Raw genomic sequence first — 19127 nt, forward strand, 5'->3', positions numbered from 1 at the left:
GGGAAAAAATAACAGAAAAAGTGCCATGAATGGTATTTAAAAATTATAACAAAATATTAAATTGGTGTGTATTATATTATAAATCTAATGCTATAATAAATTACTTAAGCAATAACAAATGTTATGTATTTGTGTCAATGATGTGAAACTCATTTTTTTGGTCTGTATCTATTAAGTTATTAAGTAAATCTAAAAACACATTAAAACGCAATTCACAGAAAACAGTTACTTGAATATTCCTCTACTATGATGAACATGTTCTCAATTTCTAAGTTCAAAGTCATTTATATATTTAGCTGGTTAAAGTAAAACATTTAAAAGTGATGTAACATCGGAGAAAAATAAAACAAAGCATCATTAACATTTTTTTTATTATTTTTTTTTTTTTTTTTAATAATTAGTTTGGAATAATAATTTTGTTGTATTTCTTGAAAAAATAAGCAGTGAAACAATTTTGATTTAAGTATTATTAATATTTGAAAAACTTTTTTCCACCAAATCAAAGTCAGATGTGACCAAAATGCAGGCAGCAGGTGACAAAAAATAAAATAAATAAATAAAAATAAAAAAAACAGAGAGGACCCCTTTAGACACTCCTGACTGTGGACAGTTAATAATAAAAAAAATCATTAAAAAAAGTCTAATAATTTGACATTTTTATGAAAAAAATTCATGATGATTGTAAAACAATATATATATATATTGTTTTACAAATATATTTGGAAACCTTTTTGAAATTAATGATTGTTTTGAAATTAACTGAAAGGTCTACACTCTCATGTATTCAAGGTATTTTAATACCATTTTACTTGACGGTTACACCGCTTGACATTTTTACAGTAATTAAATCTATTTTCTGTACAAAATGCTGTAAATGTTTTTCCAGAAATTTATAAAACCAATATGGACATTATTTGTCAACGACCCATTTACAAGCATCCCCACAAATCGTTCCATACTGTATTACGTACATGTTGTTCAATAGTATTACATAGTAATTACTATGTAATTATATTGTAATATAATTACTGTCAGTTAAATATGACCAATATTGCTTTGCATGCTTTATAGGTTCACAGCTCTCTCGCTCTCTCTCTTTTTTCTCTCGCTCTCTTTCTCTCTCTCTCTTTCTCTCTCTCTCATTCTCTCTTTATATATATCTCTCTCTTTCTCTCTTTCTCTCTTTATATATATCTCTCTCTCTTTCTCTCTCTCTCTTTCTTTATATATCTCTCTCTTTCTCTTTCTTTATATATCTCTCTCTTTCTCTCTCTCTTTCTCTCTTTCTTTATATATCTCTCTCTCTTTCTCTCTCTCTTTTTTTCTCTCGCTCTTTCTCTCTCTCTCTTTCTCTCTCTCTCTCTCTCTCTCTTTATATATCTCTCTCTCTTTCTCTCTCTCTTTCTTTATATCTCTCTCTCTCTCTCTCTCTTTCTCTTTTTCTTTATATATCTCTCTCTCTTTCTCTCTTTCGCTCTCTCTCTCTTTCGCTCTCTCTCTCTCTCTCTCTCTCTCTCTCTCTCTCTCTCTCTCTCTCTCTCTCTGCATGTTAACTGATTGGCTGTATTCTAGTTCTGTGCGCTCTGGATGTTGGAATATCTTTGGTCTTTAAGCGCGTCTCCTTGACTGTCCGTGCGTCAAACCCGCAGAGCCCCGCACGAACAGACGGACAGTAGCCGCGACGGGATGATGATGTCTCCGGTGGTCTTCATCGGTGTGCGAAGCTGCCAGGTCAGCGAGGAGAACGGGATTCGATAATCCCAACGTCCCACTCCATCCCACCCACGCAGAGAACATCTGGGTTTTTGTGCGCACAAAACACGCGCACAAAACGCGCGCTTGTCGATCGGGAGGTCCTGAGCTGATTCCCGGGGCATGAGAGCGCACCGTTCCACGATGCTTCTGTGTCACCTGGGCATCTGATGAGTCCGCCCGCATCATCCGCAGCATGTCCTCACGGAAGATCTCCTCCGAATCCTTCAGCTCCATTGGCTCTGACTACCTGGAGAGCCCCGGCGAGGACGGAGAGTGTCCGTTCTCACGCGTCTTCTGGAACGGCCGGAGCCCCGTGGAGACGCTCTCGTGTCCGTTCGAGGACGCGGCCGTCAGCAGGCGTGCCGCCCGGCGCAAACGCGTCAATCTAGACTCGCTCGGGGAGAGTTTGAGACGGCTCACCTCACCCACGGTACCGAACCTTACTTTTCCCTTCAACACTCATTCAACTGCACACGTAATGCAGATGTGCTCCTGCTTTATCTGAGTGTATCATATGCATATTTATGGATATAAATATTTGGTATATGTAGCCTATATATATATATATATATATATATATATATATATACACACACACACACAGTATGGCTACAGTTGTATACTAGATATGGTATGGTACAGCAAACATGTTCTTTCATAGTATGACAAAATCAACTAAGTTGGAAGGCATAGAATAAGCCACATGACAGTATCAATAGGCTACAGGACATATGTTCAGTGTGCATTCTCCATATATAATATGTAGATAGATAGACATAACAGTATACAGTATATATATATAGGCTATTATATCATGTAAGAGTGAATAGGCTGTTCTTGAATGTGTCACATAGAGACTGTTAAGGGTTAAAATTAAAGGTTGAGAACAGATACAGTCAGATTACCATCACAAGAGTCATAAGTAATCTTTCTGGACTCATTTCCACTAGTATTAATAGTCTAGATGCTGTTAGAGTACTAATGATGATGACAGTGATGTTGATTGATTTGACTGACAGCAGGAGAGCAGATTATACAGCTCGTAAATCTCAGAGCGAGTGACAGTGCAGATGTTCAAACACTAAATCCCTCAGCCGTATGGACGCTCTTACAGTTTCAGTGTTTTTGAATAGAGAATAGAGCCTGCACGGGTTGTTTAGGCCCTGCTGTATGTGTGTGAGCATGTATTCTTACATAATTATTCTGTCTGCATGTGGAAAGCATGCAGTTACAATGCTGAAAAACATTCATATGGATGTGTGTGTATGTGTAAGGGCATAATAACCTCTGTGCACACTGATCCCTGGTGTCTTTGGGTCATTCTTTCTCTATAAACATGCACATTATACTGCAGAGCTGCGTTAAAGGGACTATGTTCATGTATGTCTGCAATCAGAGCATCAGAATGTCTTCTCTCTGCGATTCACTTGAGTGGATTCATCCTCATTTGTGTGTGTGTGTGTAGTAGTAGAGAGACACTTGAAAATGTGGTTTATAGCAAACCAACTGCTCCAGTGGCATAAATCCAAAAGTAGTGTGTGTGTGTGTGTGTTTGTGTGTAGTAGAGAGACACTTTAAAATGTGGTTTATAGCAAACCAACTGCTCCAATAGCATAAATCCAAAAGCAGTGTGTGTGTGTGTGTGTGTGTGTGTGATCTAGCTGAATATATATAAAGCAGTTCTTAGTATACGCTGTATCACACACACACACATGCAGATGGGTAGTTGAAATTAAATGTGACATGCGACAATTCATCTACTATAAAAAATAGTTTACCCCCAATTCTGCTATAAGCTAATCATTATACAATGCCGTTTTTATGAGACAACATGAACTTTTTGTACTTATAAAAATGACTTTTTTCACACCGCAGGACTATTTAAAGGGACAGTTCACCCAAAAATGAAAATTCTCTTATCATTTACTCACCCTCATGCCATCCCAGATGTGTATGACTTTCGTTCTTAAAGAAAAAATAGAAGAATATCTCAGCTCTGTAGGTCCTTAAAATGTAAGTGGATGGTGATCAGACCTTTGAAGCTCCAAAAATCACAGTCAGCATAAACATCATCCATATGACTCCACTGGTTAAATTAATGTCTTCTAAAGAGAAATGATCACTTTTTTGCTGCGAAAAAGATCCATATTTAAGTACTTTTTAACTATAAATCATCGCTTCCAGTCAGCAGCCGTGTGCGCGTTCATGAGAGGGCAGAGTCCACGTGATCTCTCGTGACAAATACGCATTGGCGTGTTACGGATGTAATCTCACGTTTTTCTCTCGGATGAGACATCCAGGATGAGCACACAAACGCCCCATGGTGAGACAACAGACAGATAAAACCAACAAAGCTTCTGTACGGCGTTCCTCCTACTCAGCTGTAAACAGCACCGCTCTTCCGCGTGTGTAGCGCATGCGTCTGTTCTCACGTGAACATGCCAACATGATTACATCACACGTGTGTACTGCTACTGACTGGAAGTGATGATTTATAGTTAAAAAGTAAATATGAAATATTGATCTTTTCCGCAGCAAAGGCTATCGTTTTGCTTTAGAAGACATTAATTTAACCAGTGGAAGTGTATGGATGATGTTTATGCTGACTGTCTGTTCTTTTTGGAGCTTCAAAGGTCTGATCACCATCCACTTACATTATAAGGACCTACTGAGCTGAGATATTTTCTATTTTTCTTCAAATGTGTTCTGCTGAAGAAAGAAAGTCATACACACATATGGAATGGCATGAGGTTGAGTAAATGATGAGAGAATTTTCATTTTTGGGTGAACTATCCCTTTAAAAGAAACTTATGAAGGTAAAAATGTAGTTAAAATTGATGACCTGTCACAGGACCTAAAATATACACATGCACTTATACTTGTTATATACAGTACATTTTGGCCTAAAGTCTTGTTGTATACAAAAACAAAAGTTTATGGACATTCTATACAGTATGTCAACTCTATTATGTCTAGACAGGATATTTAGGTGCTGTTTAGAGTAACATTAGCATTGATTGATCATCTGTATTTCTTGTGTAGTCTTTACACACACACACACACACACACACACACACACACACACACACACACACACACACATTGGTGCAGCTATCCTTATGAGGACTCTCCATAGATATAATGATTTTTATACTGTACAAACTATAGATTCTATCCACTAACCCTACCCCTAACCCTAACCCTCACAAAAAACTTTCTGCATTTTTACATTTTCAATAAAACCTCGTTTAGTATGTTTTTTAAGTGAATTATGGGGACACTAGAAATGTCCTCATAAACCACATTTATAGCATAATACCCTTGTAATTACCAGTTTGTAACCTAAAAACAAATGTCCTCGTAAACCACTTAAACCTGCCCACACACACACACACACACACACACACACACACACACACACACACACACACACACACACACACACTAGTAGCTGTCTTAAAGGGATAGTTCACTCAAAATGAAAATTCTATCATCATTTACTCACCCTCATGTTGATCCAAACCTGTATGACTATCTTCTTTGGAACACAAAAGGAGATGTTAGACAGAATGTTAGCCTCAGTCACCATTCACATTGCATCTTTTTCCCATTCAGTGAAAGTGAATGGTGACCGAGGCTAACAGCGTGTCTAACATCTCCTTTTGTGTTCCACAGAAGACAGAAAGTCATACGGGTTTGGACCAAAATGAGTGTGAATAAATGATGACAGAATTGTAATTTTTTAGTGAAATATTACTTTAAAGTTGGATATTGGCTGAAGTGATGTGTGTCACATAAAACACACAGGCACTGTTGTTTTGTGTGCGAGAGAGAAAGATTTGCAATATTAGGAACCATTTGTAATAACTGTTCTGAAATGATTAATAAAAATATTCCTGTGGATGTTTATAGAAGTCTGTTCCAAAAGCTCTTTTTGGATTATCAATAAACTTACATAATTATTATTATAATTACTTACACAATAATTAAGTGTACTTTTAAGTTTTTAAAGAATTATACTTTAGCATAAAGAAAATTAAGCGTAGTTTTACAACCGTATTTTATTTTATTTTATTCTATTTTTTTTGCATTGTGACATTATTTTCACATCAATTAGGCACATTTGCCCCCAAACTGTCATTCCCATAATGTGTCTGAACAGTTTCCTTTTTTTTTTTTGTAATTCCCATTAGTCTCAGTATTGATTCTCATTAGGTTCTCATAAATGTAAAACAGTAATTTAGTTACTAATACTCGAATAAGTTGCTGCAATACAGTAATCAGAATTTGAGGGTGGAATGTGCTTTTACATGTGCATGTGGAAATGACTTGTCATAAAAGCAGTCACAATGAAAAAAAAATCGTAATGGTTTTCTTTCTTTCTTTGTTTTGACTCATGAGGTGACAGTTTTTGCGAGATTCTCTCTTTTGCCTTATCTCACACTTCCAGTGTGCACACAGCATTGTCTTCATGTTACTGCAGTGTTAATGTTAGTATGAATCATGTTCAGTTTTACAGCGAGAGAGAGAGAGAGAGAGATAGAGAGAGAGAGAGAGAGAGATGCACTGTGAGGTGACTGAAGCAGATTTGGCCAGGTAAAGCTGGATTTCAGCTATTAAGCTAAAATGAGAAGGATTTTGATTGGTTTTTTGTTGCCGTGGTAGGGTGATAAAGACAGTTGATTGGATAAGGATTAAGGGTATATTCTATTACAGGTAGATCAGCACTGTAAATCCCTTTAAAGACAGAATGAGACACACAACAAACACGCACACAAATAAACCCAATAGAGCCCGATCGGTTTACTGCCACCTCAGAAACACTCCCAATGAGTTACAAACTGGCTGCCAACGTTTATGTATGACATGTGATCCATTCCTTTTACCCCGTTCAAGAAAGTACAGAATGACACCTTGGTTTTATTAGTAAAAACTTAAATGACTGCTCTTTGAAACTGTATACTATTATATTTATAATGTGTGGCAGTGCATTTCCCTTTCATAAGAGTATGTTATTTTTTAAGGACATATTCTAGAATAAATTAAGGTATTTATTTTTGCTATAAAAGTGTCTGTAGGTAGCTCGATCAGGTCGGTCATGATGTTTTGGTCTCTTAATTGGCATCTCTTGAAGGACTGTGAATGATGCTTTTTGAGCCTTAATGTTAAATTCACCCCAAAATAAAAATTCTGTCATCAATTACTTACCTTTATGTTGTTTTAAACCCATATGACTTTCTTTCTTCTGTGGAACAGAAAGGAGATGTTATACAGAATGTTTATGCTGTTCTTTTCCATACAATGAAAGTAATGGGCTGAAATTACTGAAAAACATTTAAGATTTTATGACTTTAAAAATGTCAAATGGTGTAACCATCAAGGTATTAAAATACTTTCCTTGCACCTTCAATACACGTGATTTTTAAAATGTATTCTAGCAATATTTCAAGGTAAAAAAAATCATAACAAATATATACTGTATATACAGCATATATATATAATGATTTTTTTTTTTTTAGGGTTACTTAATTTGACCTGAACAAAATGTGTCTTTTCAGAAAAATATCTAAATATAATTTTATAATAATTATTCTTTTCTTTTATATATATATATATATATATATATATATATATATATATATATATATATATATATATATATATAAAATAATATATTTAAACAAAAAAAATTCACTACTTATTTTTTTTTTAAATAAATAATAATAGATTATTCCAAACTACTTATGCCAACATTTCAGGATTTCAGCTTTTAATGAGAACTTTTTTTTATTTATTTTTTTATAATACATTTTTATTGTCTCCGGACTACACCACTTTAAGACCCAGAAAAAAGGACCCACTTTATATTAGGTCTCTTAAACTACTATGTACTTAAGAACTAATTCAATGTACTTATTGTGTACATAAATATTGTAGCATTGTACTTACATGTAAATTACAAGCATTTAATTACATCTGCAATTACACTAATAACCTTACCCCTAATCCTAAACCTGATCTTAACCCTAACCCTAATTGTTCCTCAACCTCAGTAGCAGCAAATGTGAATTCTGTTAGAATTTATCTAAACAACATGTAGTTACACAATAAGTACATTGTATTGTGTGTATTTTCATGTTAGTACATAGTTGTTTAAAACACGTTATCTAAAGCGGACCAAAAATGATATAAAAATTAATCTGAACTCATAAATTGAAATAATATTCATCAAAGTAGAGGTGTGTATTTAAGTATTTGTTTTGTGTGAATTGCATTTGTAATGTATTTTGAATAACAGTATGGTCCAGACAAAGGAAATGAGTGTCTCGTCATTGACCCAAATAACAATAAAAGTATCATTAAAGTAGTTTAAACAACGTTTGTGCTATATTACAAGAATCACGATAGCTTGTGTGTGACGAACAGAGCAAAAGTATATTACTAACATATTTCACTTAATTATTTGAAAAGTCTGCAGTAACTCTGAAATCTAGCAAAATAAATGTACATCCACATTATTAAACAATTCTTCTTTTCGAGAACTGTGTACATGCAGGGGCGGAGCTAGGGGTGGCCATGGCCACCATGGACCGAAGCCATTGGCCACCTCACTCGCAATTGCCGTTTTGGTCATTTTTTTGTCTTGGGCACAGTTTAGTTTTTTAGAGGTGAAACCATCTCTGTACAACCGCAACACACGGGAGACTTAACATGTGTGCACACCAAGGTCGCCGCACCCCTCAGTCCCGGGTGCCACTGTATCCACTCCCCTCCGTTTCTGTATCCATGTGCCTCTGCTTTCCACACCAACAACCACCATCCCACCCCGACGATACGAAAACGCTGCCCGAAAATGTCTGTGCCACCACAGACTGGTCGCTGGCCCCTGCCTGGCCACGCCTGTGAAAAACTCTTGGCTCCACCCCGTGTACATGTTACTTTTTCTAGGTACTTTAGTTTAGTTTAACTTCTGATTTTGTAATGTCTGCCATTTCTGAAAAAAACTCATTCTCACCAGTGCTTGCAAAACAACTCAAACAAAGTTTGTGAAATGTTGTGATTTTGGAGGGGATTAGAGTGCTCCCGTTTGTCAGTGAATCAAGCTGTGTTAGTGTCACTTTACCTTTGATGAACTCACTGCATTTTGTTGTCTTTTTCTTTTTTAGACACAGACAATTCATTTGGCCCTGCAGAGAACTGTGGATTTTTACAGACAGAGAGAAATCAGGTACATAAACCCATAAGAGAGAAAAATCACAAATAAGAACTTTTTAATAATTCAGTTATTTCTCCTATATAGACGATGGTATTAAATGCAGTGTAAATAAAGACTTTTGCTGAATTTTTCTGCTTCTCTGATTTTTCTCCTGATATCAATAATGGTTTGCCAAGATACCAAAGTCTACAATAAAAGAAATGAAATAAAAAAAATTCAATTTGAACTCATCAAATTCTTCATAAACCAAATGATCTGAACTATGCTATCCATATTAATGTAATAGCTCTTACTGTACAGTGGCTCCAAAAAGTATTTGGACACTTAAGCACACTTAAAAATTTCTGAATGTAATTCATTAGATACACTAGATTGTAACATTTATGCATTTCAATTTAATAACAAAATTCCATAAAATTGAATAGAGTAATCTTTAATGAAATAAAATTAATTTAATTTTGTTTAACATTAAACAATTCAATTTAATGGAATGATTTTATGAAATGTGTAAATAAAAATAAAGAAATAGGCTAAATTTCTTTTTTCAAGTGTAACTAAGTATCTAATAAAATAATGTGCTGCTTAAGTGTCAGAATACTTTTTGGGGGCCACTGGTTTGTCTATATATAGCTCATTTGTTTCTATGTTTCTCTTTTTTAATATGATTATTATAAGGGATTGTAGGAGAAACATCTGAAACAAAGTTGAAACTTAAATGAAACAGAACTGACATCTCCCAATCCCGATATGGCAGAGCAACCTCTGGGATATTTTGGTTATATTTCATCCTAACACTAAATACAAGACAATTCTAGTAAATGTTAATCAGTCTCTCTTTCTTTCTTGCAGTGGACAAGAGTTTGTAAGAAACTTGTCAGACGAGCAGAAGTGTTTGTTTGATAACTCGCGATGTGACAGCCAGACCGACATCTCAGGAATATTGAAATTTACAGCCACTATTTTAGGTGCGTACACACACGTACACAAAACTTTGACCTCAATTCACTCTCACTCACACCAACAATCACACGCCAACCTCAGCAGACATTCCCTTAAACTCCCTCCATTGCTGCAGTCTCTGTTCCTGAGCTGTTGCTAAGATACTAACTCTGCCATCCCTAACGAGAACACGTTTATAAATAAACCGCAATGAGCCATTTGAACTGAGCCATTCCCAGCGAAACTTACTGCTCGGATCTCGCTTTTATGCGGCAGAGCATCGTCTTTTCAGAGCGCACTTATGCTGCATCTATTGACTATTTTGGTGATCGATTGTTTCGCCGTGGACCAGACCCTTAAACTATTAATCTTTATTTAAAAGCATGTTTAGAAATAAATAGAGGCAAGCTGAATAAACAAATGAGTGAATAAAAAAGAAAGATACAATACGAAACAGTGGAATTCATTGAAAGCTGTTCCAGCTTCTGAGGCCACATTCACACAAATCCATTTTCGTTTGAAAGCAAAATTTTACGTTTCTTAACGTCATCGTTTTCTAAAGTACACGGTAGTGGAGAACATTTTCGAAATGCTGCATTTTCGGTTGAGGAAAACGGCATTCTAGTGTGGATGAGAGATGTATACGTAGCAAAATGTATGTGTTTTCTTATGAAAATGTATTAATCTGTTTAAGTTGTAAACCTCCGTTTTCAGTTTCCTAGCTTTTTCAATTACGTGGCTAAATGTGTCTAATAGCTCTGATTTTAAATTCTGATTGGTTGAGCTGTGCTCAACACAGTTGTTAAATATACACCGTGCGTTCTAAATAAATGTGCCAAGTTGCTGAATTATGAAACAATATGAAATAGTGGACTTTGTTTTGTAGTTTGGTTGCTTTTAAATGTGTCATACCTGATGGAAATAGCTCTTTAAAATGCAGAAAGTGAAACAGAATCAATAGAAAATATATGGAAACAAATCTCTTAAATAAAATTTTGTTTACCTCCCGCTTTCTGTAGGCGATAATAGTGATTAGTAATTAAATAAGCGAGGTAAATAGCTTTGAGTTTTATGAATAAGCGTAATGAATAAGGTGAGTTTTAGAAAGGCACAGTAAAGAATAACAATAGCCGCATTTCCAACAGGCCAAAAGTTTCTGAGCCAGGTATGGAACGGTTACAGTAGCATTTCCACGGTAAGTTTATAAATCGTTCTCAGCCCAGAATTCTCGGCACAGTTTTCTAACCATACACAACCATGCTGGTTGAATGGCTTTAGTATGTGGCGACTCACAATTGTCAGTTTGCCAAAGCCAAAGTAACTTATAGTGCTTTTCGTTGTTTCTAGCTTGCCAAGTTTGCTAATATTTGGCTGAAGACAATAAAAGTTAATAATAAATAATGTAGGGGGCCTGGGTAGCTCAGCAAGTAAAGATGCTGACTACCACACCTGGAGTCGCAAGGTCGAATCCAGGGCGTGCTGAGTGAATCCAGTCAGGCTTCCTAAGCCACCAATTGGCCCGGTTGCTAGGGTGGGTAGAGTCACGTTGAGTTAACTTCCTTGTGGTCGCTATAATGTGGTTCTCGCTCTCAGTGGGGTGCGTGGTGAGTTGTGCATGGATGCCATGGAGAATGGTGTGAAGCCTCCACATGCGCTAGGTCTCCGTGGTAATGCACTCAACAAGCCACGTGATAAGATGTGCGGATTGACAGTCTCAGACACGGAGGCAACTGAGATTCGTCCTCCGCCACCCGGATTGAGGTGAATCACTACGCCACCACGAGGACTTAGAGCACTTTAGGAATTGGGCATTCCAAATTGGGGAGAAAAGGGGAGAAAATAAATAAATATATAAATACACTAAACATACACTATTTATTTTATCTTCATGATTTTATGATGATAGTTGAACTAATATTGTAGCCTACATTTATTTTTCTACATGCCTTTTTCATCAGGGAAGTAGATTACTAGCTCATTCAAACTCAAAATACATCAATATATTCTCATATACTATTTTCATATGATACTTATATAATATTTTGTCAATAATTATCATTTTTAGCTAGTCTGTGAACTTTGACCTTTCTGCATGTTCGTGTCCGGTGGCATTCATAAGCCCTCATGATGATAAACCTCTCACCTTTTTCTCTTTGCTTTCCTTTTTGCGACATAGGCCGTGTCTTTCTGTGTATTAGCATAGTAAAACCATGGAAAAAAGCAGTCCTATAAACTGGAACATGCGATCATCCTCCATAGCGCACTCGCTCCAATGTTTACCTCTAATGCCGTCGCCAACAGATGGATCTGTTATGTACATTCTCCTAATTTTACCGCACCACAGTGGAAAAAGAAACTGTAACCGCACCAACTGGCCTTGATTGGCATGGAACGGTACGGTTTTGCGATGAGAACTGTTCGGCCCAGAGGTGGAAATGTGGCTTATGATAAAGTTTAAATACTCAATATACTCATTTATTGGCAGGTTAAACGGCTGGTTTATTGCGGGTGCTTGATGAATAAAGATGCAGGATTTTACAATAAAATACAGCACACTATAGTGGCGCAACTATTTAGTGAATAGTGCCTCTCGAGTTAATTTCACCAGGATACGTACAATGAGCCACATAAAACTCATTTTGCAAAAATGTAGTTGCAATAACAGTATCTGTTTTATAATGTTTTTATTGTGTTGCTTTGCACAGGTGTGGACTTTGCCACCGTACGGGGACGATTTGGCGAGGAATTCTTCGGTTTATGTCTGGAGGAGAACGAAAGGGTTCTGCGAGCTCTCGGAGGAAACCTGCAGGATTTCTTCAATGGTTTCGATGCTCTTCTAGAACATATTAGAACGTCCTGTGGGCAGCGAGCTTCGTCCGAGGCCCCCTCTTTCCTATGCAAAGACACTCTTCAGGAGAACGAAGAATCAGATGGAGAGAGGGATGGAGGGTGGACTCTTCTCCTCCACTGTTTCAACCCCGACCCCACTGTGGGCGTGGCCATGCCAGGGTTGATTCGAGCCGCCGCTCGACGAATCTACCAGTCGGACGTTTCGGTGGAAGAAGCTCCTCCCTCTTGGCTGCACACAGCCAATGAGGATGGAGAGCTCTCAGCGGACTCCTCCCTCTCTTCATCCCCATCTCCACTATCTTTGTCCTCTCCCGCTTGTTTATCCTTCCTCATCAAAGAGATTCGGACTCAACCTACATCTTCATCATCTTTATCCTTATCCTCGCACCCCACCACATCATCTCGGCAGCTTTCGCGCTCACCGCTGGATCTACGGATCAGCTTGAGCACATTTTGTCGAGCCTTCCCCTTCCATCTGGTGCTGGGACCCAACATGGAGATTCTGCAGGTCGGCGAGGGGCTCCGTAAACAGGCCAAGAACGACCCGCACCGAACACTCACCTTCAGCAACAGCTTTGAGTTGGTTTCTCCCAGAATACCCTGCACGTTCCAGAACATTCTACTTCGGCTGTCCACACCATTCACCATTAGAACACGACCAGACGGGCTGGCACTCGACAGCAAGGAGAAGGTAAGAGGCGTTTTGATGTTATGAAATAGCTGCTTATCTGCATTTGTTTCTTTAGGATCAAAGTTCAGTGTGAAATAACACTAATTACTGGGGTTCCCACTTAGGTTGCCAACTTTTTGCCATGTGAAGTTGGGACGCTTGAGCATTTTGAGGGCTTCAGTAAGGGGAGTGTGGACCCCCTTAAGCATTTCGCCACTAAATATAGGACAATAGGTAATTTTGTCCAAAATATGGGACATCCTGGCTAATATGGGATATTGTGCAAACCTAGTTCCCATGGTCATGTAAAACATGGAAATATCAGCTCATTTTGCATTTGTGTTTTTCAGGCCCAGAAAAGATATGGAAATCAGTTAAATCTTACTGGAAATTTAAAACAAATTTCTATAGTGAATATACATTTTTCTTGTAATGCAAGTCGGTTGAACTGATTCACAACTTGTTATGAATGACTAATAGCCGAATTGGTCTCAATTAGATTTTTATTTTTTTTAAATCCTTATACAGTCAACTCAAACAAATAGAAAGTTAATGGAAGAGAAATGGAAATTCACTGGTCAAAAAATGTGGGACCCTGAATTACACAATTAATAACCCAATGCAAGTATGCGTTGCATTCTTAGTGTTGCCACAAGGGGCGCTATAGCAGACATTAGCTTATACTGTATACTTCTACGGTTAGGTTTTATTTCAGGTCAACTACTGTCATGGCAGAGCTACAGAGAATCTTGCTAAAGGTCTGCACCTTAACCCGAGACTGTATGACTCGACCCAACTGATGCCATTAAATTTTAAGCCCATACTGAAATCGCTCACTCTCTTCAATTTAAACAATTTAAAAACAGCACAGACGAACACTAAAATACATTAGGTATGAACAGCCCCTAATTCATCTGTTCAAGCATGTCTGTGTGTGAAAGCATGTGCTTGAAATAAATATGTAAAAAAAAAAAAAAAACAGTATGTATTAACACCCTATATTATATTAAATATATATTATCAAAATATTTATAATAATAATCATTTATTTTTTAATTAATTACAAAACACAACCTGAGCACAAAATTTGAAGGAAAAAAACTGACCCAAATCCGGCCCGAAACCCAACGGTTTGTCGGATCCCGTCAGGCTTGAAAAAAAAGTGATTCAGGAACTCTCAGTGAGATTTAATTGCATTTTACACAGTTTGTAACCCAACACAAGTGTACATTGTATTCTAAATGTTGCCACAAGGGGCGTTATAGCGTGTATTTTCTCAGATGGTCTGCTTCTTTGGTTAGCTTTTTCTGCCAGGTCAACTAATGTAATGGCAGAGCAACAGAGAATCTTGCTAAGCACACTTTTGCTTAAAGTGTCACAAATTCTGCTCACCAAGCAGAAATGTGATTCTGTAATTCTCGGAGAACAGCGAGAAAATTCAAGGCTTTATCTTGGTTCCACGTCATTTAGCAGGTGCTTTTATTTTTATTTAGAGTAACTTACAGTGTGCTGATCAAAGGAACAATATGTCCCACTGGAGATGTCGGTGCTTTGCTCAAGGGCACAACGCTGATTGTGTTTGAAGAAACTTAGTAACAAAGACCGTTTCTTATAGCTGTGTGTGTGTGTGTGTGTCTTGTGGCTGGATACTGAAGTGAGGACCAATAAATATGAATAAAATAAATATCTTAACACAGCGTGCAAGGCGACAAAACTATAGCGTCCATAATAATCACCAGTGAACTTGCAGTGTAGACATGGTGTAAAAGTACATTCACAATGAAAGCGATTTGTAGCATCAAAGTAAGAAAAAGTCATTCATTTTTAACTAGAGTTTTCAATTTGAGGCAATATGAATTAGGGATACACCTGGATCGGTATCGGCTCCGATACTGACGTTTTTAGACTGTTCTGTTATCGGTCCGACAAGCCTGATCCAAATCCGATACTGTGTGTTAGTCATGTTCATTACTGTCAAGCTCCAAAAATTACATAAAAGAACCATAAAGACACCATTAAAGTAGTCCATATGACTCTTGCATTTTATTCAAAGCTACTTGAAGACATGCAACAGCTTTGTGAATCATAAAAGGCTGCGTTTAATATGTAAATATACAGTATGCATGCGCAGTGCATTTTAATGAATGCCACTGCTCTGTTGACACACATACTGTACATATCACGGCTATTTTCATATTTCAGCGCTAGTCACAAACAACATCTCAGATGTTGATGCTCAATAGTTCGGTTCCCTTATTATATGCATTTAGAATTGCACCAGAGGATCATTTAACCAGAATTTGAACAAGAAGTGAATTAAACTACTTTGAACTAGCCTACATACAGTCACTTACAGGACTTCCTGTAGTGTTCAGACCGTCAAAATAAAAGTTTGAGGGTTTTAAAGTTAAAGGTGCACGACTGAAATATATCACTGTTGTATTTTAAACTTCTAACAGTCAATAATAATAATAATACTTTATTATTATTATCATTATTATTTGAATAATATTGTTGAAATTGCAACAATATTTAAGTTGAATGGGTTCCAAAAATAATTGTGTGAATGAAAAGTGGACTGAGATCTTACAACTAAATAAAATAAATCAATAAAAAGATCTGAATTCTTTAGTCCAGATACAAGCTGAAAAAAATGTGCAAAGAAAACTGGCTTCTTTTCTACTGAACACTTACTGGTAATATTGCTGCTACATTATTCAATAGACTAGTTAACAATAAAGTTTTTCTTAATAGGCTATACTTTCTATTGAAATAATGTGTAGTGAGAGGTTTGTGTTTCTTTACATATAAAAGAGTACCCCCATTAGTTCCACACAGTGACATATAGATATTCTAAAGTGATTATGAATAAAACAACACTGGAATCCGATCGGAATCGGTATTGGCCGATACTGAGATTTCAGATATCGGAATTGGATTGGAAGAGAAAAAGTGGTATCGGTGCATCCCTAGTATGAATAGCAGTGACTGCTTGCAATGCATCAAAGTTGAGCAGAGTTTAACTTTATGCAAATGAGCAGTGATGTAATGCAGCAACTACCAATGGGAGTGAAGACTGTGGAGCTGACTCGATCTGCCTCCTAATACACTTAGAATATATAGTCAAGACGAAAATTAATGCCTAGCAACCAACGGTACAGCGACTTGGCGACCTCCAGCAATTTAATAACTGTTAGTATTGACATACAGTATCTTAACCAGCTGTTCCAAGCGACTTTTCTGTCCTTAATGAAAACAAAATACTGCACCAAGTGACAGAATCACAGCCAATCAGAACACATTTGATGTTTAGTATACTCCAAATTAGCATGCTATGTCTACTAAATAGTGTACAAGATTAGAATTAGTTCCAAATAATAGGATGTGAAAATAGCATGTTAAAGGTCAGATGATATACTCTTTCTGGCGGCTTCTTGCATGTGTTTTTAGCTAATGTTACCTACAATCCTTGCGTGACTGAAGAGTTTGTGAAGGTTTTTTTTTTTCTTCATTTAGCCTAATTTTTTAGGTGTATAAAAATGGCTAGAAATGAGAAGCTGAAGCTACTATAACAGTTTTTAGGCGAATTGTTTACTTAAAAGTGAAGTAACAATGAATTAAGTCAATGAATTAAGCTAGATGCTAATGCTCACCGCTCTCTCTCTCTCTCTCTGATTAGCACCTTGTTGTGCTCTGGAGTGCAAATGTCTCTCCTCTTCATTCCTGTCCTCTTTATTCTGTCGTGCTTTGAGGGATGCTGCTGTCAGATGTGATGTGTGTAAATGTTGTTTGGTCTGTCACAGAAAGCTGTTTGTGTTGTGTTGTCATGTAAAACACTGCTACAGTTGAAAGCCCAGGATCAAGGTGGCTTTTCTGACAGGCAAAATGAAGAATTAAACAGGGGAACAGATAATGAAATTAAAAGTCAGGTGTCAGTTCCAGCAACCTGCCGTAGATCTCAGCTGTAATATGAGTAGAGTGAGCGAAAAGCCAGAGTTTGTGGATTTTAGCAAGCAGATGGTGTGTAAACAAACGTGGCACCTATGAATGTCACTATAAGATAATTAAACAAAGTGGTGGGGATTTTGATACATCAGTGAATCAAATCTTTTTATTCTGTTCACCAAAAACTCAGATTCGTTCACGGATTTGTTAATTTTCTGTACGTTATAACTAAGGGGTCAGGGTTTGGCTGATTAGCTTCAGCGGTTAAAGCTGAAGTGTGCACCTTTTTCTGTGTTAAAATACTTTCTCTTATCCCAGCTTAATATGCAGAGACAACAATAAGTTAACCATTTGTAGGTTAGTTTTCTGAAATGGAAAACACTTTGTCTCTGTGGCGCTATAAAAATGTATCTGTTTAGTCTGAGCGACCCATCCATTCCAACACAACAACATTGACTCAATGGCACGAGTTGGGTGCGGGACTATCTGTTTTTTTGATCAGCGGAAGACGGGGCAGTATTCAGAAAGCTGTTTGAAAACAAAGGTTATTTTTGCAATTCTGTTGGTGGCACTAGTGGTGCAGAAATGACACACTTCAGCTTTAAAACCAAAGTTGACTTCAGTTTTTTCGTCATCAGCACAAAACTTGGAGACTGTCTGCCTGCACCCTAGTTTTTCTAGGACAGTCTGCGTCTTAGCGCGTCGTTGGTGCTTGTGCCTGAAATAACCCCCACACAAAAATCGAGCTAGCGTAGCTCGAAGCATTTGCATTTAAGTACATGTGTAATATATGTTCAGGCCTAAGGCATTTTGCTTGTTCTAAAGTCAGTCTTTAAATTAAAAAAGGGATCAGTGCAGTCACATGCTTTACAAAGTCATTGAGGACTAAAACACCACTGATGCTCGCTCTATATTTTGATCTGAAAAATCTATTTTTCTCTTGGAAGTAGTGTTGAACCAGATTCTTTTGTCTAAAATGAATGACTGTACCCTACATATATTACAGGTTCAGTTCTCTTGGAGTTACCTGAAGTTAAATGTCTGGATCAAGGACTCAATGATTACCCAGATAGCAAGGAGACGTCGATTCAACGTCTATTTTTAGTTGTAAAGGTCGGTATCAGTCGTCGTTCAATTTTCAACTCTTTGGTCGGTTCATCAGAACGTTGTTCGGTCGAAAATAGAACATCTACTCAACGTCGAAATAAGGTTGATTCATCAACATGTACCTGCGACTGATTTGGTAGAAATCATAACGTTTGTTCTGTGTTGAAACTTGGTTAGAGTAATCAGAATTTTGTGCATGTGCATTTTTGAATCTACAAGGGGCCAACCATTAGTGGATGCGTCGCTAGAAAAAGGTAAGCATAAATGTACTTTTATTCATCATTTTACACAATGGTTTATCAGTCTGTCATTGATTATCAGTCTATCATTGAATTGTTTTATCCTTAATTGTATTAAAAACATTCCCGCTTGGTAATTTTGACATTAAATGCCCTGTTTGCGCACTGCCCAGTCTTCCATGAGGCAGCCGGTAACTGAAAGTTAGATAATTCACCATGTCGGACTAATTTCAGTTGTTGTAGATTGCCAACTTCAACATTATCAATTTGACCCTTCTTTAATTTATTGAAAATTCTTTAATTTATCTGACTTCTGCTCACGACTGTCCTATGACGTGCACGTGAGCCTGCAGTGGTGCCACACGTGCCAGACTGAGTCAATCATACACAAGATGAACAGATGTTA

At 37.1% G+C, this 19127-nt stretch overlaps 1 protein-coding gene across 1 annotated transcript in view; it reads left to right on the forward strand.

Moving 5' to 3' along the window:
- Positions 1-1662: 1662 nt before the first annotated feature.
- The window catches only part of LOC127422587 (guanylate cyclase soluble subunit alpha-2-like), a 52652-nt gene continuing 35187 nt past the window's right edge, over positions 1663-19127 (forward strand). Inside the window, exons 1-4 of the mRNA XM_051666244.1 lie at positions 1663-2185; positions 8922-8983; positions 9821-9936; positions 12616-13451. Of these exons, the coding sequence (XP_051522204.1) occupies positions 1949-2185; positions 8922-8983; positions 9821-9936; positions 12616-13451 (1251 nt within the window). The 5' untranslated portion in view covers positions 1663-1948. The remainder of the gene's footprint in view (positions 2186-8921; positions 8984-9820; positions 9937-12615; positions 13452-19127) is intronic.

Source organism: Myxocyprinus asiaticus, chromosome 31, assembly GCF_019703515.2.
Source record: "Myxocyprinus asiaticus isolate MX2 ecotype Aquarium Trade chromosome 31, UBuf_Myxa_2, whole genome shotgun sequence".
Lineage (NCBI taxonomy): Eukaryota > Metazoa > Chordata > Actinopteri > Cypriniformes > Catostomidae > Myxocyprinus > Myxocyprinus asiaticus.